The 26,405-nt window shown below is 43.8% G+C and overlaps 1 protein-coding gene across 9 annotated transcripts in view; it reads left to right on the top strand.

The window, feature by feature from the left end:
- Positions 1–26,405, top strand: part of rimbp2b (RIMS binding protein 2b) — a 58,869-nt gene extending 32,464 nt beyond the window's left edge. Inside the window, exons 5-26 of one of the 9 annotated variants that reach the window (XR_003886589.1) lie at positions 2,409–2,525; positions 3,645–3,749; positions 5,688–5,738; positions 5,909–5,929; positions 8,387–8,591; positions 8,924–9,072; positions 10,343–10,422; positions 10,563–10,672; positions 11,008–11,880; positions 13,143–13,294; positions 13,691–14,350; positions 14,470–14,619; positions 15,287–15,463; positions 16,954–17,706; positions 19,877–19,985; positions 20,394–20,519; positions 23,143–23,324; positions 23,499–23,667; positions 23,974–24,036; positions 24,445–24,998; positions 25,447–25,518; positions 25,888–25,944. Coding sequence is in view for 8 of the 9 variants with exons in the window: in XM_029829480.1 (XP_029685340.1) it covers positions 2,409–2,525; positions 3,645–3,749; positions 5,688–5,738; positions 5,909–5,929; positions 8,387–8,591; positions 8,924–9,072; positions 10,343–10,422; positions 10,563–10,672; positions 11,008–11,880; positions 13,143–13,294; positions 13,691–14,350; positions 14,470–14,619; positions 15,287–15,463; positions 16,954–17,706; positions 19,877–19,985; positions 20,394–20,519; positions 23,143–23,324; positions 23,499–23,667; positions 23,974–24,036; positions 24,445–24,548; positions 25,447–25,518; positions 25,888–26,046 (4,587 nt within the window). In the remaining variant the exon portion in view is untranslated. Of the gene's footprint in view, positions 1–2,408; positions 2,526–2,581; positions 2,689–3,644; positions 3,750–5,687; positions 5,739–5,908; positions 5,930–8,386; positions 8,592–8,923; positions 9,073–10,342; positions 10,423–10,562; positions 10,673–11,007; positions 11,881–13,142; positions 13,295–13,690; positions 14,351–14,469; positions 14,620–15,286; positions 15,464–16,953; positions 17,707–19,876; positions 19,986–20,393; positions 20,520–23,142; positions 23,325–23,498; positions 23,668–23,973; positions 24,037–24,444; positions 24,999–25,446; positions 25,519–25,887 lie in introns of those variants that run through there. The other 8 variants (XM_029829481.1, XM_029829480.1, XM_029829485.1 and 5 more) reach the window with 8 other exon arrangements.

The raw sequence follows: 26,405 nt of genomic DNA, 5'->3' as shown, positions 1-26,405 counted from the left end.
AGAACACTCAAAAGCCTGCCATCCATGGATTCTGTCAGTGTTTTGATCAACATTGCGTGCAGCAGCAACCACAGCCTACCAGACACTGTTTTCCCTCCTTGTAAATCTCACATTTGATGAGGGACCACAGGTTCTCTAAGGGGTTCAGATCAGGTGAACAAAGAGGCCATGTCATTAGTTTTTCTTCTTTTAGGCCCTTTCTTGCCAGCCACTCTGGAGTACTTGGATGTGTGTGATGGAGCATTGTCCTGCATGAAAGTCATGTTTTTCTTGAAGGATGCGGACTTCTTCCTGTACCACTGCTTGAAGGTGTCTTCCAGAAACTGGCAGTAGGACTGGGAGTTGAGCTTGACTCCATCCTCAACCCGAAAAGGCCCCACAAGCTCATCTTTGATGATACCAGCCCATACCAGTACCCCACCTCCACCTTGCTGGCGTCTGAGTCGGACTGGAGCTCTCTGCCCTTTACCGATCCAGCCACGGGCCCATCCATCTGGCCCATCAAGACTCACTCTCATTTCATCAGTCCATAAAACCTTAGAAAAATCAGTCTTGAGATATTTCTTGGCCCAGTCTTGACGTTTCAGCTTGTGTGTCTTGTTCAGTGGTGGTCATTTTCAGCCTTTCTTACCTTGGCCATGTCTCTGAATATTGCACACCTTGTGCTTTTGGGCACTCCAGTGATGTTGCAGCTCTGAAATATGGCAAAACTGGTGGCAAGTGGCATCTTGGCAGCTGCACGCTTGACTTTTCTCAGCTCATGGGCAGTTATTTTGCGCCTTCGTTTTTCCACACGCTTCTTGCGACCCTGTTGACTATTTTGAATGAAACGCTTGATTGTTCGATGATTACGCTTCAGAAGCTTGGCAATTTTAAGAGTGCTGCATCCCTCTGAAAGATATCTCACTATTTTTGACTTTTCAGAGCCTGTCAAGTCCCTTTTCTGACCCATTTTGCCAAAGGAAAGGAAGTTGCCTAATAATTATGCACACCTAATATAGGGTGTTGATGTCATTGGACCACACCCCTTCTTATTACAGAGATGCACATCACCTGAAATGCTTAATTGGTAGTGGGCTTTCGAGCCTATACAGCTAGGAGTAAGACAACGTGCATAAAGAGGATGATGTGGTCAAAATACTCATTTGCCTAATAATTCTGCACTCCCTGTAAGAGCTGGTGAGCTGGAGCCTTCACTCTCATGCATCTAGGACAGGCTCCAACACCCTCCCCATGACCCCCCAAGGGAAAACAGCAATAAATGAAAAGTTCATTTTCATATTTTCTCCCAAGTTTATTCATCTCAGTCATATAAGAGAAAGAAAAACAGTTCTATAGTTTCTCCCCTTCAGTCTGTTAACGATACTAGAAACTAACTAGGGTCGTGTTGATGCTACACACACACACACACACACACACACACACACACACACACACACACACACACACCATTTAGTATCAACTAGGGGAAATTGCTGTTTCTGCCGAGTGTCGTTGGACCGAGAAGTCTGATGTGTAAGATTTTGTGATGGTATGTCAGTAGGCTGATTATTGGACAGATTGATGACATTCACATTTCCACCTCCATAAGTTGAGGTGGTGCTGGATATCATCATTTATCTATGAAAATGTCCATCATTCACAGCAAACCCTGTAGTGCTGGAGCAAAGAAAGTGCTGTCAGAACAATGGACCGTCTCTGTAGACGAGCCTGATTGGCAGGTTATTGCTTTTGGAGTGTATAAAGGTAATATGCAGTTATTAGTGTCTGTTCTGGGCACAGGTTGCACATGGAGCAGCAGAACTCTTTAAGAAATGAGCAGATATTAGCTCTCCGTGGTCCAGGACAGGTTCCCCCCCTCCCTCCCGGCTCATAATAGACTATTGACCTGCTTATGGTGAATACAGTAGTGTTTGATCTGTCTGCATTAGGTGTAACGTCAGGGCAGAAGAAATGATTTGCTCACTTCTTCACCGTTGTGGTCTCTCTTCCAGGTGTTCAGGAGTCATTACTGGTCCCTCTAAAGCCAGGATAAAAATCAAAACACTATTGATCTGTTGGAAAATAAGGTCTAATTATGATACAGATTTTATTAGAGAGTTGAAGTTGAGCTTGTTGAAGCATTTTTTGCGAGGGGGGGGGGGGGGGGTTATTGGTTTGATGAAGATGCAGGTTTTAATGGTTGTGCAGGCTAATCACGTGGCAATTTTGCACCAAATAACAAAACTAAAATTAGAAAAGAGCCACAGTCTTGTCCCAACAGCCACCCAGAAAGGTGAGCCTCAATTGCCTTCATGCTCTACTGTACATTCACCCTCAGGCTGAAGAAGTTAGACAAATAATGACATCATCATGCTCAAATGCTATTCAAATCTATTTCCTCTCTTTTTTTGTTTTTGTGGGTAAAGTCTGAATATGTCAACCTCAAGGAGACCCTTGGTGCTGTGACAAAGGAGAGAGATTTAGCTCTGTTGGAGAGAAACCAGCTCCAAGGCAAACTGGAGAACCTAGAGCAGGTGCTCAAGGTGAGGAACACAGTTCTTATAGTCTGCCAGTATGGTTCAGCTATGTTGCCTTCCAGTGTCCTGTGTGGAGGTCTGACCAAGAGCTGTGAAGGTGTAGATGCTCGGCGCAGTCTGCACCCTCCTCATCTGTCTCTTCCCTTCTCTTCTAGCTTTACCGTGTAAGGTATCTGAGCATTCCTGCTTTCTTTTCCCACTTTGAATGCTTTCTGTCCACCTTCTTCTGCCCAACAGCACTGTGAAATGTGGTTACTTTGCTTGGGAAAGGACCCAGACTTTGATTTCATGAGAATGGGTCAATAAGTAATGGAGGATATTTGACTTATTTGAATAATATGTATGGATTTGAAATGCTGTCTTGCATTCATGAATTGAGATGAAGAATTTGATTTTCGGCTTCGATTTGAGGAGATTGAGACAACTTTGGAAATTTAACCAGTCCTCCCTGATTCATTTCAAATCCAAGAGGGTCAGGCTAATCGAGCATTGCCCAGATTCTTTGTTAAAGCCAAAATACCGATTGGATGTTGCAGCCATATTTATGGAGGGTTCTTGTTCTGTCTGGCTTCATTTGTCGTTATGACCGGCCATAGATACGTGAGCATGCTGCAGACTTTGCTCACCCTTTCATGTAACTTAAAACCTTTTATTGATCATGCAAAACCAATCTGGCTGAGCTCTTCCAATAGTCTTAGTGAACTGACCTGTGACAGGTGTTGTGTTACCTAAAGGGCCAGCAAACCTGGCGGTGCACTGGTGTACATCCACCAAAGCATTGCAAGCCCACGTCCGTGAGCCCCTTTGGTTAAAAAAGCAAGAGAAACGTAAAAACACATCTTTATCCTATTACCTGTAGTGGTTTATTGCACTACAAGGAGAGATTTAGAGCTACAGCTAAGAGGAAAAAGATGTTGTGAGTTTTAATTTTAAATCGTGAGTATGCTCTTTACCAGCCTCTGTTTGTGTGCACATATAACACCTGGGATGTGTATGAATTCACCGTTGCACCTGGTACTGGAATCTGGTCGACCTGTTTGAATTGTAGTTCTGTTTCCAGCAGCCCTGTCCTTCCTCCCACCCCCCCAACGGCTCTCTAACCCTGCGCTCTCTCCCTGTGGACAGCATATGCGTGAGGCTGCGGAGCGGAGGCAGCAGTTAGAGTTGGAACATGAGCAGGCCTTGGCTGTCCTCAATGCAAAGCAGCAGGAGATTGACCTTCTTCAGAAGGTAGGAGGACTCTCGGCGCAGGTTCGGACTCACTCACATGTCCGGTCAGGGGCTGTGTCAAAACCAACAACTCCTTTATGGAACACTGGCCACCCAGACAGCACGGAAATGACCTCAGAGGCAGGAAAAAACAGCAAATATTGAATCTCGGTGATAGTGCGACCCTGTTGATTGTGTTGATGTGTGTATTACCTGCCTGTTTCCTGCCTGTTACCTGCCTGTTTCCTGCCTGCTAGACTTTACAGACTAGTACAATTTAATTTCTGTGTGACTGAAGCTGGAGGGCTAAACAGTAGTCAAGCCCTTTGTCCACTGAAATTTAGAGGAGCCAAAAGTTGCCTCTTTTATATTTTAAGCCGTTTTTTAAGATAATGTCTATTTTGTCCTTATTCTTGTCCTACAAAGCAAAAAATATAGACTTTATTCAAAGCAGGAGTCATGCTTCCAGCTCTGATATTGAAGCCAATGAATCCTTTTAAAACAATAGAAATGCCATGGGATGCCATTTTATAGCAGCTTGGATTCCTTCACATTTTCCAAATTATTTATCTGTTAAAGAACAAGGAAAGATGCAACATGTGCCATATTTTTTACCCCTGTGATTTTATTGTGCTTCATTTAAACTGTTAATGGATGTTGTTGTGTTTTGAGCTGTTTGGTTGAACAAATGAGCCGAACAACATGACGTTTGGAGTAAAATCATTTTCGGTGCACAAGTGACTCTGTTTTAAGCAAAAGGGGTCCAGGTCATGTTTGCTCAGGCTGTTTCTGTCTGTGCTGAAGCAGACAGTAACACCAGACCAGTGTTTGACTGCTGATACTCAGGTTGTGTTTGGACATGTTCTCCAGATGGCCTGACCTCCTCCCAGTCAGTTTCCTACAGTTTCCTAAATCACTGCTTGTGATTTATAAAATATCCACCCTCCAGATTCCTTATATGTATTTTAACTGTGTGTTTTTAGCTTCTCAAATAAGATGACATTTATGATGAGAAATTGTACATCTTAACATCCTTATTATATAAAATAATCCCAAATTAAGAGGTACTTTATCATTTTAATTTGCATTGGTTTTAGCTTGTTACCTGTTAAACCAGCCAGACGACAGCTCCATAATCTATCTAACAATATTTGCAGCGTTCACATCAGAATCAACAGTATTGTCATGTTTTTTTTTTAATCAACGCGTCAGTTTGTGTTTGTAATTACAACTGACTTTCATCAGACGCCAATCTGACTCCATCTGTCTCATCGTCAGAACGATTTTGCTCGGAGGAGAGAAGTTAGTGGACTGTTTTTCCACGCTAACCCTGTGTGCTCACCCTGCTTCTGTTACCCCGCGATGCCTTCACTGTCCTTCGTGTAAAAGCAAAAGCTCATATGAATTCTGATGGTTTCACTTGATTTATGACCCATACATGCAGATTTAATCGGGAAAAAAGATCCCTGTTCCTATTTTCAGTGGCTAATTATTGTGCTACTAAAATAAGTTATCTCTGAAGTTTAAAAAAAAAATCCTTTATAAAATTAAAATAATAAAAATTACTAATTAATTTACCTGCAAACCATAGCTGCGAGGACATAACAGCACAAAAATGGATGATGTAAAAAAAAGATGAACACCTTTATATTTGAATCTATGCTCTATAATCTAAACCCCTGATTACTGAGTCGGGTTATCAGCAGCGGAAATTGACTGTTGTGATCGTCTCAATTGTTTGACCTGGAGGAGAAGTGAACATCTTCTCTTCTGAAACTGTCTGTGTCCAAACTAAAATGATCCCTTCTGTTGAAAAAAAACATGTCTTTACTTGCTGTAAAGACAAGCGCATGTGGGGTGACTCTCCTTTTTGAATGAAGCGTTTGTATGCTAATGTGTTTTCAATCGAAATAACATAAATAACGGTGAACTCAATAAGATGCCCCCTGTGTTTCCCAGGCTCAGGTTGAGGCTAAAAAGGAACATGAAGGCGCTGTCCATCTGTTAGAGGTGAGCGTTGGATGGGGTAAAATCTGGTTGCTCGTCTTCTTTGCAGAACTGAACTGAACTGTGTAAATGTTCTTTCACAGTATTGTTGGATTTTTAGCTTGTGTGAATACTTCACGGCTTTATTCTGCTTCGTTTCTTGACTGAATGGGTGTGTGTTTATGCTTATACAGAACCACTTGGACAGCATGCAGGTATTTCAGCAGTTTTTTTTAATTTACTTCTCTTTTAAGCCATGTCATCAGAAAGATGACGCCACTGTACTCACGGATGTTTAGACCGATTTATGGTCATTTAATATATAACTACAAGCAAACTGCTTCTCATCTAGAACGTAACAGCAGGATGGAAGTTATTTCATGTGAAATTTGAGCTGCTTTGTTAAAATATAAATAAATAAATGCAATTTTTGCCAACTCGGCTGTCTCCATTTCCAATCAAAGCAAGTTCAGAGGTGGCGTGGGGGAGGGGGGGGACTTTCTGCTTCAATGCGAAAAAATAAATAAATTAAAAAGATGTTAAAACCTGATTCAAAGATTCAAAAATACAGAATATGGACGTACTTCAAATAAGCACGAGTGTCTGGTGTGTCACTGAATCACAGCCCATCTGCACATTCCAGGCAGACAAGTTTACTTTACACATTTCTGTGTCTCCATTTCAAAATTGTTTTGCGAATTTTCTGCTCACTTCCAAAATCCCAAAAGGTTGTAGGATTCAGGGATCCAGCTGAGCTTGGAGAAAATGTGATTGGTACATTGACGCGACATATGTAGCCTCATATACTCGCTCTGCATCATGCCTGCTGTAAATTATGTCTTAAATCAGGCTCTGCAGCGGCTTTCGGCTGTAAGGGAACATGGATTGAATACGCAGGAATGGCTTCATATTTGGAGAATTGTCCATATTCCCACCATCCTGCAGTGGTGGACTGTGATTTATGGGCGGATACAGTTCTTTTCTTCGCAGTTCAAGTGTTTCAGTGTTCTTGTCTGTGTAGCTGCTGAGGCAGCAAGAACATCAGTTTATTGATGTTCAGGACGGCTGTTTGAAGCAGATCGAGACAAAAGAAAATCAAACGCTGTAATTTCATAATAATATATAATGCTGCGATGGAATATTCAGCCGGAATACTTAATGTTTTTCCTCATAAGATCACATATAATCTAAAATAATTAAAAATCGAATAAACTCTGCATTTACCTAACCTAGTGGTGTGGTATGCTCGCCATTGTCAAAGACAATGTGACTCCGTGTGTGGTGTCATTGCATGTCTGGTCTCACACACTCGTGTAAAGCTGTGAACCTGCCATACAGCTGAGAACTGTATGACGCTGTTCCATCGAATGCCTTCTAATTCACCGTTTCTACCTTCTAGAGGAGTGTCTTTGGTGTGATAACAGCATGTTCTGCCCAGAAATAGCCAGTCTGCATGATGTGGAAACCTAACAGTCTTAGCAACAGTCTCATTGTGTGTTGGGGGGTACGAAAAAAATTCCACGGTGGCTCGTTGCCATTCACAGCAACTGGTTCCCACTGATACCAGTTTGTATCTAAAAAAGACCACTAACTATGAATAAAAGAGCTTAAACAATGAAAATAGACATTAAGTAATGATTCTGGAGCACCTGGAATTTTCTGTATGCTCGCCCATTCGTTCAACTCATCCACGTTGGTTTCCAGTTTTCAGCTTTTTCACTTTTAGTTTTCAGTGTTTCTGTATCAAATCCCATGAAAAGACCATAACGTGGAATATTGTCTATTATGTCAGCCTTCAAGTGCAAAATTGGCACATACAGTCATGGGGAAAAATGAGGACACCCGACAAAAACTTTGCATGTGTGTGTTTCTATATATGTTGGGAGGTAAACATGCAATAAACCCCTCTGAAAGTGTGGAGGAGGGGGGTCAACCTGGAGGCAGACGTGTGTGGCGGACTGGGCAATGTTTCAAGAAGCATCTCACAGAAGGGGCGGGGGGGGGGGGGGGGGGGGGGGAATAATAGCCACTATTAGCATAGAGGCTGGGCTAAACGTTCCTATGTTAGAAGCCAAAGTTCTGTTGAGGTCCTCTCTTATCTTCTCCATAAATCAACAAAACCAGATTAGACATTGATCAGTGAACATTTTTAAAATAAGTGACTAAATATTTAACACGGTGTCCTAGTTTTGCCACATGACTCTACGTCTACCGTTACCTGCCTCAAAGATTAAAGTTTGATACGCTTGTCAAGGACAAACCTGTGATGCTGGTTGATCTAATGAAATTTAAATTTTTGTGCGTTTGGTCTTTTTTAAAGGATTACTTAATGTGAGAGGAAGGTTTGAGTGTCGTCAGCCTGCCCGACTCTCTGTAGTTGAATCTACCTGAAATTGTGTGTAATATACTCAGTATTGTCAGTTCTGGTAGCTGTGCATGTGACTGGTATGTGGACCCTGACGTGGTAGCAGTTGGAACAACTGCTGCTATGGGCATCAACCCTCGCTCGATGGCGTTTGCCTCTTTCTTACCATGTATACAAGTGTCTGTGTGCTCAGATGTTCAGCCAGGCTTGATTTTCTTCATTGCTTTCCTGCCCATTTCCCCATTTTTCTCCTCATGTCTATCTTCCTTCCTGCCTGATGATCCCCCCCCCCCCCCCCCCCCCCCAGGCCAAAGTTCGCGAGCTGGAGGAAAAATGTCGGACTCAGAGTGAGCAGTTCAACCTGCTGTCCAAAGAGCTGGAGAAGTTCCGACTCCACGCTGGAAAGTTTGATATCCTCAGCACTGAGCCCTTAACTGTATGTGAATCTCCCGGCTCACCCAATAAATCTCTCTCACAGCTCCTAAATGGACTGGCTGCCCCCACAGGGAAAGGTAGGATCATCCAGCCTTCTTACAAACCTTCATCTTCAACCCTGCGTCCTTATTTCAAGGCTGCAGTGTGACTATTGGATCATGACTTATTGGCAAATAAAAATAATTTGAAACAATAATAATAATAGCAATACATTTTCTGTCTAATTGTATTCTTTCCATATATGTTTATTTTCAAGGATGTTACAAAATACTGATTCAAGTTGCTTGTTGGGTTTTCTACAACGTTTTCTCCTGAAACCTCCATGAAAAGTGACACGAGACATGATTGAAGAGCTGAAGTCCAGCTATTGTGATGGAGGATCTAATGGAAGGTTCTGTTTACTTCACAGGCAATGAGGCGCCCATGAGTAGATCTTTGATATCAGAGTTCATTCGGCCGCTCCAGATCAGTGGAGACAAGCCGGAACTCCTCTCTGTCAAGCCAACATTCCTGACTCGCAGCCGAGCTGGGAGCCCAGCACGGGCGTTCCTCTCTGAGGTAGCTAACAGTGTTTGCTTGCATCCCACATGGATTTGGCTTTATTTACGCTTCTCTTTTTTACAAATTTATGGACACAGAAACAAATGAGCTTAGTGCTGCTGCACAAAGGCTGAGTCCAAATATTCTGACTGGAGCTGGAGCTGTGGTGGAGAAGAAGCCTCGGTAATTTGCATAGTTTCTCCCAGTTTAGACAAATCAAATCCTGTAGTCAGCAACAGCAGGAATGGCTTAAATAAATAATCCTGCAGTCTTTGATCTGGGATTTATCTGAATATGTCAAGTGATCATAACAAATATGTGTGGTGTGCTCTGAGGGTTTGTAGGTGGTCTTAAATGTTGGCATTGAGCGATGACAACAGGACACAGAAGTGTTTGCTCATCGCCAAAAGTATTGGGACACCCCTCCAGTTAATTGAACTCAGGTGTTCCAGTCACTTCCCTGCGCACAGGTGTATAAAAGACACATACCACGTTTCAGAGCACGATCAACGGATGATGAGGAGGGTGCAGAAATCACCAACGGGCCTTTTAAGTTTGTGTGGCTTTCAGAATGAACAAAGATCTCCATGGAATGGGTGTTCATGGCCGAGCTGTAAAGTAAAGCATGCTGTTTTGGGGCTCTAGAACAGTGGAAACGTGTTCTTTGCGGCGACTAATCAAGGTTTTTTTTACTTGATGGGACAATTTCATGTTCCCTACAGCTGCACAAAAGAAACAAAACAACAATCACATTAAGAAAGCCTTCTCAGAATAGTTAAGCCTGTTAATGCTGCAAAGGGCCAAGTTCATATTGAACCCTGCAAATGAAGAATGGCATGTCATTAAATTTCAGAAGGCAGAAGCCCCAGTACTTTTGGTGAGAAAGGGTTATCTGACGATCTGTAATATTATGAATTCTTTACTTTTGCTTTGTGTGGGGCAGAAGGGGAGCTTTATTGTCAGTGATTTAAAGCATTTTCTGTTGACTTCGGATTTCAATAAAAGCACATTTTTTGCCATCTCTCCATTACTGATCAATTAATTGGATCAGGAGTTCACGTGCTTCCATGCTGATAACGTAACATACCTCATGCTCTGTTGTTATCTTATACTGCAACTTCCTTTTGTGCGTAAAGAAGTTCCAGATGTTTGGGTTATACTGTGTTGTTGTCACATGCCAACCAGGGTGTTAAATTATTGTAATTTTTTTAGACATTTGCCTGACATAACACAGCACATTAAATTTAAAAATATGATATGATCTGTCTTTTCCTTTATCTTCATCTAGATGGACAAAAATCTCAGTTCATCTACAAGGTCCAAACCCAGGTTCACAGGGAAGGTTCGCCTGTGTGTTGCCCGATATAGGTGTGTGTGTGTGTGTGTGTGTGTCTGTGTGTCTGTGAGTGTGTCTGTGTGTGTGTGTGTACACACATATGTGTGTAAACAAAACAGTAATTTTATAATAATAATATTTCTGTCATGTTTTTTTTTAACTTCTCTGGTAGTTACAACCCTTATGATGGGCCAAATGAGCATCCTGAAGCAGAGCTCCCCCTGGTGGCTGGAAAGTACCTCTACGTTTATGGGACAATGGATGAAGACGGCTTTTATGAAGGTCTGGCCTGTTTTGATATTTCTAACCCTAAATTTCAACCAGATCCAACTTTAAGCCATGATTATGCTGCAGTTTTTATTTGAATTTCATGTGCTCTCGGTATCTACTGGTCATGTTTGTGGTTTAGAATAAGCTGATACATTTTCATATTATAGTTTTTGTGGGATGTTCCTGTGTGGTCCAGATCAAAGTAGCTTCTCCATGTTAAAGTGTGCCTTGTATTCTGGCATGGAAGTAACTGACACTGTTGTGCGGCCACCACAACAATTGAATCTGGGGGTAATTTGGAGTTAGTGTCATTGTTCACAATCAAATCTGTCCTTTTGGGTTCTCAGGGGAGCTGCTGGATGGACAGCGGGGACTTGTCCCATCCAATTTTGTGGATTTTGTCCAAGATGAGGAGAAGCCCTCTGTCCAACAAAGAGACACGTTAACTAAAGAGCCTGGCTACCTCAATCATAGTAGCCTGGGACCTCAGAAACTGGGAGCAAGCACAGCAACCCCCACAAGCATCAGCAGCCTGCTGTCTGACAGTAAACTAGAGTGTCTTACATCCAGCAGTTTGGGCATGGACCTGCTGGGCTCCACCAGCAATGGAACAGGAACCTTGGATGTGAACATCGATGAAGTTGGTGAAGACATCGTGCCTTATCCCCGACGCATCAACTTGATTAAACAACTTGCCAAGAGCGTGATCATTGGCTGGGATCCGCCTGTGGTGCCACCGGGTTGGGGCTCAATCAGTGGCTATCATGTCCTGGTGGACAGTGAAATACGCATGATTGTTCCCTATGGAGGTAGAACAAAGTCTCTTATTGAGAAGCTGAATCTTGCAACCAACACCTACCGTATCTCAGTACAGAGCATTACGGACCGAGGGCTGTCGGATAAGTTGCGGTGCACTATGCTAGTGGGAAAGGATGTGGTAGTAGCACCTTACTACCTGCGGGTGGATAGCATCACGCAGAGCTCTGCTGAGCTCTCCTGGATGCCCAGCAACAGCAACTATAGTCACACTATTTTCCTCAATGGGGCGGAGTATGACATGATCAAAGCAGGGGGCTACAATTACAAATTCTTGAACTTAAAGCCAATGACAGTTTACAAGGTGAAGGTTGTGGCGTCGCCACATCAGGTGCCTTGGCAGCTTCCAATGGATCAAAGGGACAAAAGGGAAATTTCTGTGGAGTTCTGCACTCAGCCTTCAGGTTAGTGGTCTTTGTCTACCTCATCTCTACGTTACAGCACCTTTTCACAGTTTGCTGTGTTTAGCATAGCATAGGACAGCTGTGGCGTGCCCGCAATTGCCTAACCCTCACGTTGGTCGGGTTAAGAGGGCGTGTCAGGCTGATGCATTGTCAATCTACTTAGGAGGATGAAATGGTGACAATATAATCTTATTTAGCATTACACTGAGACAATCATGAAAACAGGGTTCAAGGAGGTGGCAAAAACTTGGTCAAACATAACAGAGGGTTAGAGAAGTGTAGCTGAAATTTGAATATATTCTAAAGACAATTGGGCTGTATTAAGTTATGGCACCTGAAATAATGGTTTGTGGAGGCACTGGATCATGCTGACTTTATTTCTGTGTTTTCTCTATGTCCACTAGAAGAAGAAGAAGCTGATTGATTGCATTCTTTGGTATCAAATAAATTAGTTATTATGGCTATTAATGGTGTTAAAAAAAATATTGTGTCTACTTCAGAAATCGAAACCATCCACATAATAAAATGTCAAATTCTTTGTTTCAAGTAAAGCTTTAATAGTTTGTATCTATTGTATCAACATTGAGCAGCACATAAAAAGTTTCATGTCATAATTTGAAGTTAAGAAAATAATCCAAAATGCACATGTTTGTTTGAGGTGCACTTTTCCCCCAAATGACAAGAGAAAGGAAATAATCAAATATCTCCTGTTGTATAAGAGGTGCAGTTTTCCATAGAACATCGTCTGTTTAAACATCAAGTTTAAACAGACACAACCACCAGCGTGTTTTACCCTTTGACTTCATCTGGCCGTTCTCTCTGACTGCAGGGAAGCAGCAGTCGTGCACAGATGGGTATGTGGTTTAGTATGCAGGCAGCCTGCACAGACCGTGAAAGTGGCATACTGTGTATTTTTGGTGCTTCATATAGCACAGCGTTGTTGCCCTACAGCAAATGTCTGCTAGTTTTTCACCCATCTGATACGTACACACAGGGAGGCTGCTTAAACTGGGCCGGAGATGCCCCACCTTTTGATTTCCTTTCCCCTACGCTTTGGATATTTAACATAATGCGAGACACAGAACGGTTCTGTGGCAGGAAAAGTTCCCTGTCATTCTGCTATGAAGAGTTATTGAATATGTGCAGCTGAGACTGCTGAGATCTTTCTATTCTTTAGTTTATTCCATAGTCTGAAATGTCTGAATCATTATTAAGCTTTCTTCTTTACTTCATTTTTATGCAATGTATATGTTGGTCCCCAGGGCCCCCTCTCCCTCCCCAGGAGGTGCAGGTCCAATGTGGTCAGTCGCCAGGGTTCCTGCAGGTCAGATGGAAGCCACCACTTTTGACATCTTCAGGAACCTCAAATGGTGCCAGTGTGATTGGCTACGCTGTGTGTACAAAGGGACAAAAGGTACAACAGGACATTTCATTATGTCCTACACGAGAGCTGCTCTTTGCGTTCGTTCAATCCAGGAATAGCACTCTACTGCCATCTGCTGGACGAATGATATAACCAGAAATCCAAGTAAAGAAATGCTGCGTTATTTACGATTAAATAGAGCTGTGACCGGCTTTATTCTGAATATAGATGGAATGTACATATGAATGTATGGTCTGTCTGTACAAAAGAAACCATCCATACTTGCATGATACAACTGTTCACAACTTCACACAATGAAAAAGTGGTCATCAGGCTACATAATATACTATTTACTTGAATTTTAAGTTGAATTTTACTCTGGATACGCTGCTATACTGTATACCAGTGGAAATGCTTGTGTTTTGACTACTCCCTTTATGAATGCAGATAGCAGAGGTCTTATACCCCACGGCCGACTGTGTGACCGTGGAGATAAACAGGATTCAGTGCCTGGAGGCCAGAGAAGTCATTGTAAGGACGTTGTCAACGCAAGGAGAGTCCCAGGACTCATCTGTAGCTTTCATCCCTCATAACCTCATAGGCTCTCCCCAACTGTCTCACAGAACTACTGCACCTCCCCACCCTGCCCCCCAGGCATCGCCCCACCCCGTACACACACAAACCCACCCTCCCTACCCATCCACATATCCACCAACTCACCCTCAGCCCCAGATGCAACCCGGACCTCGAGCCCAGCGCCACACACTGCCCCACACGCAGTCAGGCCATCATCCACCTCCTCCAGCCTCATCGCAGCCTCATTTCCTGCGCCATTCCATGCCCAAATCCAAACCGTTACTAAGTGCCAGAGAGTCAGAAACCAAAGAACATGATGCAGGACTGCGATCGGCCCAGCCCTGGGAGCGATGCCCCTCACCACTGCCTCCTATGTGCGGGCACAACCTGGAGCCACCACACTTTACAGCAAGGCGATCACCCTCCCCTCAGAGGATCCTGCCACAGCCTCAGGGAGTCCCTATTCCCAACACAATCGCCAAAGCCATGGCCAGGGAAGCTGCTCAGAGAGTGTTTGCTGAGGGTAACAGAGTGAGTGGCTACCTATGCTACCTGTGTGTGTGCCCTGTTGCTATTAATCCAAGAGCAAATCTAATGCTGATGTTAAATATTAATATTTCTAAGACAAAATATGGAACTTTTTTTGCCAGGCTGAGAAAAGGAATATCTTCAGTGAGCGGGGTGACACACTGCAGCCTCTCAACTCTGACGAGGAGGAGGACGGCTACGACTCCCCACACGCGAGAAGGAGAGGAGCCTCTGTAGACGAATTCCTCCGAGGCTCTGAGCTGGGCAGACAGGTACAGAACACACAGAACGCTCCATGATTGAAACAACTAAAGGTCCCATTTCTCTATTACTAGTAGTCCGACTGAGCTAACTGTCCTCAACTCAGCTGTGGTTGGAGAAGATCCCTCTATCGTTCCTGCTGATCCACTGTCAGTGTAACGGGGATACGTAAACATCCTTTTAGGAGCCAAGGACAGGACAGGACAGGACAGGACAGGACAGGACAGGACAGGACAGGACAGGACAGGACAGGACAGGACAGGACAGGAGAGGAGAGGAGAGGAGAGGAGAGGAGAGGAGAGGAGAGGAGAGGAGAGGAGAGGAGAGGAGAGGAGAGGAGAGGAGAGGAGAGGATCATGTTTCTGGACCCCAGCAGCCTCGCCCAGCAGCATAACTAAGATGTTAACTTAATAGTTAGTCTGTCTAGAATAATAGCTGGAACTACACAGTTACCGTACTATATGCTGTGAATTATATACTTTACTGTATTGTACATGTTGGTGCTGCTTATCTTGGTGAACTAAACACTAATACAGTATTTCAATTAAATCTGTGGATGGAAATGCCAGAACTTTGAAGGCTGCAGCGCCCTCTAGAGGCACGCCTGAGAGAGTAGAATACCAGGACTTTTGTCCAGCATCCATCATAAAGTGAACAAAACTCTGAACTGTTCCACAGCAGCATCATCATCCACATCATCATCATCACTACAGCTACAGTGAAGAGTACCACACAGAGAGCAGCCGGGGTTCGGACCTGTCTGACATCATGGAGGAGGATGAGGAAGAGCTCTACTCTGAGATGCAACTGGAGGAGGGCCGCAGGCGCAGTATTAACTCTCACAACACTCTTAAGGTACATGTCCCTCACTTTCAGTGGAAGGGCAAGATAGCGGTGGTAAAGAAAGTTTATTGAAGGAGGGCTTTTACCGTTAGGAGGGGTAGCTGCTCACAGGCGCTACGTTCAGGCCCACAGTGGCTTTGCGTGTCTGAGCGCGTCCCCGGCATCACCAGCCTCAGGCTGCTGGCACCAGCATCGCTTCTTCACCTCGCCCCTCCGGCACTGCTTTATCATTCAAGGCTGAGCTCATTGGAATGGCTTAACATAAATACAGATACAGCAGGAGAGGCAGAATGAGAAAAGATGCCAGTCACATTTTGAGATTTTGCTTTTAAAACGTGTTTTGCATTTTGTACTTTTGTAATCTTTCGTCTCAAAGTCGAATGCAATTTTCCAGTGTGAACTTGGTGTCATGTGAAACGGTTATAGAGCGCAAAAGACATGTGGGAATCTCATTTAAGTGAGTACTTAAATGGAAATATACATTTTGGTTATGTCTCTCATGTCTTACTTCTTTTGGATGGTCAGCGTGAAGCATTCTATCATTCTCGTGTCTTCATTTCAGTGGGCATGTGTAGATGTTCTGCCACCTTATCTCAGGTACCTGTTAATGTATTTACCATCCCCTGCAAAACTGTATATTTCCTTTCTTACAACACCAAAAAGTTAGGGCAAACTTTGCTCCCTTAGAGTTTTTAAGCCTTTTAAAACAGATTTCATGAACAATTTGCATGTAGAAACTTTCTACTGAGCCACAGCAGACAGAAATCACTCGTAGATGAGCATATTTATTGCTTCCCTGTTCTATAGATTTAAAAAAAAAAAAAAAGAAATACATATAACATATGGTTTTGTTCTATTTTTAGGTGAATGAAATTCTAACTTTAAGTGAATGGGTTTGGTTATTTTTTTGGAATCTGCAATTTTGAAATGTATTTAAAAACCAAATATTTCATTCCAACATAATTTCATGACGTCAACTCCTCCACAACCCACTCTGGCCCAACAGTTCCTAAATATAGTGATCATTAAAAGCTTGTTAGAATGTTATGGTGTTGATGCTGGGTCTTTTTGTCCACCTGATCTTGTTCGATCACTGACTTGACCATCGTCTACATGTTTTCAGCTGTTTCTCACATGTGATGCCGCTGAGAATATTTCCGATTTCTGACAGCAGTATTTTCTTTTTCTCCATTTTTATTTCCACATATTCATGGTTGTTTCACTCCATCCCACACGTGAGCCTTCACAGATTCCTGGTCAGAGCATGTCATTTCTTCTCATGGGATTAAAAATGCATGTATTACTACATTGGCACAAATAACTAATTCTGTCTTTATTTTGTCTTCCCCCATTTGTTTTATTCACATCTGTGTTGTTTCCTGCCTGTTCTAAAACCTACAAAACCGTTTCCACCCCTCTATTCACAAAAATGTAAACCGATGCTTTCGACTTGAACTTAACGCTGATTCTGTGGACCTTTGGCTCGTGCTTTGCGACTGAAGGCGTACTACAAGCGGCAAGATTTAGCTGAGGAACGGGTCTGCTGGGACCTCCAGAGGGAGGTGGTGAAGCAGAAGTCCATGCGCAGCAAGCGTCTCCACAGCATCCCCGAGGTGGCTGAGGAGGACCTGGATGGTGTGGATGGCATGGGCCAGCACCTTTGTTCTGAAGATAGAGGGCATCCCAGAGCACCACACGCTCAGCGGAGGCTGTTTCCCAGCAACACCAACAGGAATTACCGCCATCTGCAGCGGCAGCGCTCCTCCCCTCGCTTCAGTAACAGCCGCTTCTGCTACAACCCTGAGGAGTGGAGTCTGGGACATCCTGACCGCCAGAACACCAAGAGTCCCGACAGTGGTTTGGACTGTGGCAGCGAAGAAGAAGGCTCTTTAGGACGGGGTCACCGCGGGTATTACATCCATGGGAGCCATATGCGGGGACCCGTGCACATCATCCACTGTGAAGGGCCAGTAGAAAGGCGTGCACTGGCTATGGGTCGGAAAAGAACATTGATGCGGCAGTGCAGTGTGGAGGAAGAACTCTCTGATTCACCAGCAACCACAGCCAAGGTGGTGCACATGGGGGACTTAAGGAACAGGGACCAGTTTTGGCCTGGTCGGGAAGCTGGGTCAAGAAACTACTCCAGGGACGGAGAACTAATTGAGGGCAGGCTGAGCAAACTGCACAGGGTCTGTTACAGCCCCCACAGGGAGGCTAGGGCCCAGTCTATGTCCAGGGACCTGGACCACCATCTGGTGTGTGATCCACACTTTCTGCTGTACTTTCCATCAAGCCACAACCATCTCCTTAATGTTACTTTTTTTGCCACAAACCCACACCTTCTTTTCTTTGGCATTTTCCATCTTTTCTCATGCACTTATGGTCAGTATTATTTATTTTGCGTGATTTTGCTTGTACTCAGAATTTCAGGTGATGTCGAATGTTGATGTGAAGCTTTCAGTTACCTAAAGGCCATTTAACCAAGTTTTGCCTTCTCCTGTTTTGTGCGGAAAGGAAATGTCTCCGTGCGGTGCATGGGGACCCTCTGCTTCATGTGTTGCTGTCTGTGGGCTGGAGGCACATCGCTCCACCATACGCTTAAAGCTTTGACTCAACATCTATCGCTTCACTTTGCTTTTCATAAAGACAGAAGTCAAAATCATGACTTGAATCTTTCAGCCCGCTTTTCATTTCATACACCTCATCGCTCCATGGGTTCATCTGTGTCAGCAGATATGGCTTCAATTCATTGCCAAATGAAACCACAATGGTCACATACGGTGGTGTTTGAAATCTGTAAATGTAGTCCTTGTGACTCCACAACTTGATTTGATTTCGAAATGTTGATAAAACTGGCAGATATTTGTTCTGAGCACATTAATATCTAACATAGATGATGCGTGCCACTGTCTTTATCCACTTTTAGCTTAGATATTTAGTGTTCCCACCCTCTACAGCAGTTACTGCAGCTCTTTTCTCAACAGTGTCATAACATTTACTGAGAACTTTCACTCAAACCTGGAGGTGCACTCCAGCCACCCTAAATTTGCTGGGTTGTGTTGAGGTCCAGTGGTTCGAACTGTGTGGGGTTTGCATGTCCTCCTCTTACCCCCTTGGGTTCTATTCAGGTACTCTGACTTACTCCCACAGACATGCATTGTGGGCCTATGGCTATTTTAAATTAACAACATATGAATGGTTGTTTGTCTTTATTTGTTGGCTCTTTAATGAGCTGGTAACTTAGTGTACCCCTCTCAGCTGGCCTGGGCTCCCCTGAAACCCCCCATGGACAGACAGATGGATGGATGGATGGATGGATGGATGGATGGATGGATGGATGGATGGATGATGGATGGATGGATGGATGGATGGATGGATGGATGGATGGATGGATGGATGGATGGATGGATGATGGATGGATGATGGATGGATGGATGGATGGATGGATGGATGGATGGATGGATGGATGGATGGATGGACGGACAGACGGACAGATGGATGGATGGATGAACAGATGGATGGATGGATGGACAGACGCGCAGATGGAAGGATAGATGGATGATGGATGGCCGGACAGATGGACGGATGGCTGGATGGACAGATCGATGATGGATGGACAGATGAATGAATGGATGGATGGATGGATGGATGGATGCATGGATGGATGGATGGATGGATGGATGGATGGATGGATGGATGGATGGACAGATGAATGAATGGATGGATGGATGGATGGATGCACAGACAGGCGGATAGATTTGATGATGGATGGCCGGACAGATTGAATGGACGGACGGACGGATGGATGGATAAGCTGGGGTCCTGTGTATGAGATGAGCATGATAAAGACTCCCTTAAGTCTTTGAATTTTAATTCTATGTTAACGTGCCTTGGCTGAGACTATGGATAAAACAGCCGGCCGTGAGGGTGGTCAAGATACTTTGCCTTTAAAACCTCTTGACAAGGGAGCCTTTACGATGTCTAACGATGGCCTGAGGCCTGAAGCCTTAAGGGTCATTTGGTTACATTGTGACTGATTTATAATCACTCCTCTGCTTCCACAACTCTCTTCATCCTTCATTCTCCACCATCTTTGCAATTTAATTTGCTTTTCTCTCATTGAGCTTCTGACCTGCGCAGAACAAAACAGATCAAATAAATGGTCTTTAGCTATTTATCTTCCTGTTAACCCCGAGTTCATGTTGTCGTGTCGGGGTTGATGTTTTGATTTTTTTGTTTCTTGGTTTTTGTTGTTTTGTGTCTATTTTCTTTCTCCCTAAGGACAAATGGAAGTAACATCATTTGCTCTTATGGTTTATTCTTGTCATTATAGCAATTTTATGTACTTGTTGACATTGTTTTATAATTTGCCCTAATGAAATGCTCTGCTCTGACCTCTCACTTGTTGGTTTTTCCACACTAAAGATCATCGGAAACTCGCCATCACATGGAAGCGTGGATCATCCGGAGCACTCAGGAAGACGGATGGGTCACATCGGCACCACCCGTCAGCAGAGGCCCATCCCATCCATTGGTCAGTGAGGGCTTTAACATGAGGAGACACCTCATCCTGCAGGGCTACTGATGCTTGTGCTGTTGATATCATATGTTTCCCCCATGTGAGCTGAGATGTTCATCACACCCTAGAAGCTTAAAGACCCATGTAGCTCTTCATCTTGTGGCCTGTTGCAGTTTACAGTCACAAGCTGTCTTTGCTGAATGCTTTATGCAGTTTTGGAAAGAAAAAAAAAGATGCAAACCAGAGTTTTCTTTGTAAAACATGCTAACATTGCTGTTTTACACGCAGTGCCTCCAGAGTAAAAATGGTTGTACTCCCCTCTGACCTCCATCTCAGGGAAAACGCAGCATGTGTGACTGGGGCAGGGACGAGTGTGTGCACGAGGCTCTCTGACTTTAATGCTGTGATTGGTGTCTTCTGTAGAGATCACCATGGACAGTAACAGTGAGGGGAGTGAGGGGAACCTCTCACCCAACAAGGACGATGTTTACTATGGCAGTGTAGCTCGACGCAGGATATGGCGATCAGTGTCCTCAGAGGATCAATATGGTATGTGGTGCAGCTTCCTATCAAGAAGACTACTCACCTTGACACGGCCAGAATGGGCAGAGTTCTTTAACACATGTGCAGTGGTTTTTCTTCTGTTGGACAGCGAGCATCTTCTAACTTCTCTTGAACCTAGCATAAATCGGAAGGAGGACAAGAATGTCCACTTTTTCTTGTTGCTTGAGAATGAAAAGCACTTCCCTCCTCTGTCCCACTAGACCACAAATCCCACGATACCCCCAACTCACCCCACCCTAGTCTTGTTTATAGCTAACCCTAAGCCTAGACTGCCAGCTTCTCTTTACACCCCACCCCCCTACACTATTTGGCTTCTTATATTTTTGCATGAGTCTTCAGTGGTGCATTGCCAAGAAAACAATGGATGAGTTGCATTGCTGGTGTCACTCTGTTGCAAGAACATACACTGCTGTGGGACATTTTGCATCTTCCAGAAAGCATCTTCCAGTTTTTCAGTTGGTTGTACTAATCTGCCATCAAATGAATGACCTGACTGATAGAGTATTACCGGTTGGGGTATTGAGTCGGCGCACCTCTCATCACGGTGTGTCACCTTTTGCATCCTTTCCAGCCTATAAGCATCAAAACAGTCCCTTCAGGATTTTGTGGAACAACAGGTCTCTAATCTTTGCCATCAGCTTTTCGATTTCTCCAGACTCTCTGACATGTGGCAGCATAGTTTGAAATCTTGCAAAGACGAATCTACAAACAATGAAAGCCGAAGAGGGGTATGAATTGGTGATGCATGAATTGAAAAATAAAGGAGTATGCATAATGCATGAGTGGTTATTTTGCATTAATTAATATAGCACAACACTGTGCATTCCTGGAGGGACTGTAAAATAATTAAGTACAGCTGATGGGTAGGACAGCTGCCTTCTTTGTGTTGAGTTGCATGTTAAACAGTCTCTGTGAGATAAGGCAGTGAAACAGCAATGAACAGCTAGTGCGATCTTTCCCCAAAGTGTTACTTGGGCCTCCTGTCTGTGCTGTGTTTGCAATGTGTTCTGGGACTGTCACTTCAGTGAACAGAGGTTTGTGAATAAAGAGCCAGGCTGAGCCTTTGACAATGCAAATACTAAAAATCCTGAGAAGATTTGAAAATAAAAGAAATCAAGACTAAATGTAAAATGCCACCACTCACACTGGGTCTTTCTTCACACATGGATTCCGTCTCTGTGTCCACTGTCGATGACAAAAGCCTCTTTCACACATGCACTCCAGAAGACCTTCAGAGAATCAGGAGCGTTTCCAGATTTATCTGCTCACACCCACAGTAGAAAGCAAAGCTTGTGTACCCCAGTCAAAACATCTGTGAGTGTAAGATAAAATGATCTCCAAAAGAAAAAATGATAAACATGGAATACTCTTCTCAATACTAGATTTGAGCTCCCAGAGAGCCTCGACCGGGGTATCAAACCCGATTATCCTGAGCAGGTCATGGCTGGTTTATCATTATCGTGAGGAAGGTCAGGCGATGCAAATTTTAAAGCTTTATAAACATCCAGATTCCTCTAATCTTGTTACAACAATCAGGAGCCATGGGTCTCTCCAAACAGTTGCCTAGTAAATAAAAATTGATTAATGCTCACAAAGAAGGAAAAGATTGTAAGATGGGTTTTCAAGTCTATATTTCCTCAGATAAGAATAGAATCAAACAAAGGCATTTAAGAACTGCCCAGGACTGTCCAGCTACTCCTGCAGAAACACAAAAGAAAACCTGTCCTGTGTCCTCAACACAATTCTCAACAACAGACATTAGCAAAAGAACATCTTGACAAGCCTGATGCATGTTGGGAACCAGTCCTGTGGTTAAAATACAACTCGGATCCATCATGCTTTGCATTTGTGTCGCAGCCAATAGGAACGTTTCACAGGCAGAGGGAAGAATGGATTCAATTTACATCCAACAAACTCCGGAAGCAAACACAAGATCACAAGAAGAAAAAAAAAACATTGAAAAGAACATTGAAAAGAGGTTGGCTCCTAGAAATGGATAATGATCATATGATCAACGTACCACAAAATCCTTAAGATGACCTCGAGAGGCACCAGCTGAAGGTTTTCCTGTGGCCCTCAAAGTATCCTGACAAACTCTGTGGATAAACCTCAAAAGAGTTTGTTTAAAGTACAAAAGGAATGTGTCATTATGGCTTTTGGAGATCATCCGCTTGATGAACTGTTCACACAAACAGACATTTTGACAAGGGAGGCCCAAACTTCAGCATGCTGTTGTACAACGCACCAGGTCCTCCACCTTTACAAGAATACATGAGTTGTCTATCAGTTCAAACCTCCTGAGGCCTTCTCCTTTTCATCTCCACGGACATCTTTTTGTGTAAATATCCCTTTTCTGTTTCGCTCTCAGGCATTGATGTTTCTTCATTTAAGTGTCAGAAACCAGCACACTCAGTGTTTTCCTCACACATGAGACTCTCCCTGCGTTAAGATTTGGAAAAAGGGAAAAAATCCAGGAAAAACTGCAGATTTTTCCTGAAGACAGAAGTCCAGTGCATGTGTGGAAGGGGAATATTTTAATATCACTGAGTCTCCAGCCTGCATCAGTGTAGAAGGTCAATAGTAGCAGCAGAAGCCTCCTCTCTTTCAGATGGCCACGGTGGGCGCAGGCAGGGGCGGGGAAGACGATCCCTGGATGACTATGACGAATCGGAGCCAGAGGAACTGACCCGCGTGTTTGTGGCTCTCTTTGATTACGACCCCATGTCAATGTCACCCAACCCTGACGCTGCCGATGAGGAGCTGCCTTTCAAGGAAGGCCAGATCATCAAGGTGGAGGAGTCATTCTTAGCTGTTACACTCCATTTTCCTTTTCCTATAAGTCCTGAATGCTGTGGACATTAACAAAAAATGTTGTCACCTGTCTTCCACAAAATTACTAATTACGTAAGCCATTATAGGATTTTATTATATATTGTACGTACAATTCTGTTCCCTATCCTTCAGGTGTTTGGAAATAAAGATACAGATGGCTTCTACAGGGCAGAGATCAGAGACCGGGTGGGTCTGATCCCCTGTAACATGGTCTCAGAAATCCAAACAGAAGATGATGACATGATGGGGCAGCTCCTCAAACAGGGCTTCTTGCCTCTCAACACACCTGTGGAGAAGTTAGGTGAGGCTCACCTGGAATAAAATCTCTGAGAGGATGTTCAAGTTTTTTAGCCAACTATCGGCCATCTTGGATACAGAGGAAATGTACTTGCAGTTTCAATGACTGGCCACTGAATTGTACTCTATGGAGGGGGGCAGTAGAGAGTGACCGAAAGGCAGGATTGCCATAGAAACCAATGCATTTAGGAGAAAATTAGGGGTCAGTGCAGTGACCACTATGCATCGGAGTGTTAATACACCAAATTTGATTATTTTTTCTGTGTCAAACTCTCCAAAACTTATTCTGCTTTTCTGTATTCCTTTAAAGTAAACTGTGATCGTTTCAAAGACGGACGGCCAGTAAATCGCAGGTCCAGAAAGTCCAAGAGAGGTCTGTGTTTTATGGGATGCTCTTCTGCTCTGCTTGTCTTTCCTACAATCTCACACTTTCACCATGTTTGGCACCAAAACCTAGAAAGATTTAAATTGACTTTGGAATTGGAAGAAACAATCTTTTAACCTTTTAAACCAAATAATCAATTTCAATTCTGTCCTCAATCAGTCTGACACAAATTAACATTTCATGGTTTTCTGCACATCTAGTAGTCCACAGACATGATCCAGGCTAAACATCTGGGTCAGAAGGAACTTTAGATCGCCATCTCTGAAACTAAAGCCATGGGATTTAGTGGCATCGTCGTTAAAGTCGAAATTCAGAAGACAGGATGACATCATCACATCCATCACTGAACGTCATTCACAGAGCTGATGCTTTTAATTCTAATTTTTTAATCCACAGAGAGGAACAGACGAGGTGTGTGTCAGTATCCAACGTCCACGCGGAGAATGGTGGCGCTGTACGACTACGATCCCAGGGAGAGTTCTCCAAATCTTGACGTAGAGGTACTGGCCTGTGGGTCCAGCTGCCCGCAAGCTTCTCTTTGAAATATTCTCTGGCTTCTAACTGATGCATTATTCTAGAAAATGTGTTTATTCCTCCTGCTGTGGCAAATTACACGGGTGGTCTTTTTCAGTGACCCCAGGTTTTGGGGTCAGTTTAAAAGTACAATGAGGACAAAGTGGTCTGTCTTGGTCCGTTTCAAGCCATCATCATCCTCACTATTTCTCCTGCTGACGCTGGTTTAAATATATCTTTGTTTTGTTCTTAATGGAAGAGAGATTCTGGAATCCATGTGTGCTGTTTGAGTGAGGGCAAAGGGACAAAGCGAGGGTTTGTTAGATTCACCTGTTCTCCCATGCTTTTTTTTTTGCCCCTATCTCCATTCACTTACTCTCACCTTTCTATTGGCCCAACCACCGACACAGTATGAGGGCAGCAGGCTGAATGAGGAGGTGAGTGGGGGTGAGGAGGGAACCGTCTGCTCTCTGTGTGTTTCTTTCCTTCCTTTTTGGCACGCAAACAAGTAGGCGGGTTTCAGACGTGGGGCCACTGCGCCACCCCTGCTGGCCATGACTTTCAGTCCCTGTTTTGCTGGGATAAGCCTCCCAAACCACCACCCCTGACCCACCCCAGCCCCATCCCCCGGTCTGGTCCCTGTGTCGATGTGTCTGTTTTTGATGCCACGTTTGGTTTGTGTGTTGGAGCTTTCCACCCTTCGATGCATTCTCCGTCTGTGTGCTGACCCTTCTGGTCAGGATGCATCGATTTGGGGAAAAATGCAGCATCGGACAATCCCCAGTCGAATTGGTGTGTCGGAAAGTCTAAACTAAGTTGAACCTGCAACATACGAGACGATCCGAGCAGGCCTCACATGTCTCATGACCGCTTTCGTCCCAACAGGCTGAACTAACCTTCTGTGCCGGTGATGTCATCATAGTTTTTGGCCAAATCGACGAAGACGGCTTTTATTACGTAAGTGCCAAATGTTTTGCACGTCTGCGGCCTGTTTGTCTTTCTTCAGAATGCTTTTCTACACGTACGACTGCTGCCATGCTGGACTCATCTGAGGGAAAAGGAAAATGGCTGTTGAGCTCCGGACGTTTGATTCTATGTGTGCATAACGGCGACTGTGGGGACGAGTCCGGATCAAATGTATAAATATTCACATCAATACTTATGTGAATGCATTAAAATGCTTCCCTCCATCTTATTTGGCACCCTCAACCCTCTGCTGTAACAAAAGGTGTAGAAGAGCCTCCAGCATGGTGCAGAATTCAGTGTCACATGCTCCCCTCACAAATGGACTAGTGTGGATTATTTGCTGTTGTGTGTCCTCGGCAGGGTGAGCTAAACGGACACAAGGGACTCGTTCCTTCCAACTTTCTTGAAGAAGTGCCTGATGATGTAGACGTTTATCTCACTGACTCACCATCCCGCTATGTCCAGGACACTCCGGCACGGATAAAGACCAAAAGGGTACATGCTCCCTCGCAGTACTAGCCCTCTGTCATCCATTTACTCTTTTCAGTTCCCTCCTTTAGTTTTGTGTTTGTGTATGTGTGTCTCATTGAAGTACAATGGGATTTCTAATTTATACTGACTTCCAATTGTAAAAATAAATAAATAAATAAAAAATGTATGGATGTATGTATGAAAAAAAAGAACTTTAGGGTTAAAAAGTTAGAGGCACTTTTATTTTTCCTTCATTAAGGTGTACAAAGGGGGACGTTGTGCATTGTAAATCCAAAGGAATATTGTATTCATAAAGCATTCTCAATGAGGTTAAATGGGAGGGGGGGATGTTGCCTTTTTACCTGTTCTGTCTTGTAAAATAAAACAAAACCTTGGCATCCTAAAAA

Source organism: Takifugu rubripes, chromosome 21 (genome assembly GCF_901000725.2).
Source record: "Takifugu rubripes chromosome 21, fTakRub1.2, whole genome shotgun sequence".
Taxonomy (NCBI): Eukaryota; Metazoa; Chordata; class Actinopteri; order Tetraodontiformes; family Tetraodontidae; genus Takifugu; species Takifugu rubripes.
This window is presented reverse-complemented; position numbering and strand designations above follow the sequence as displayed.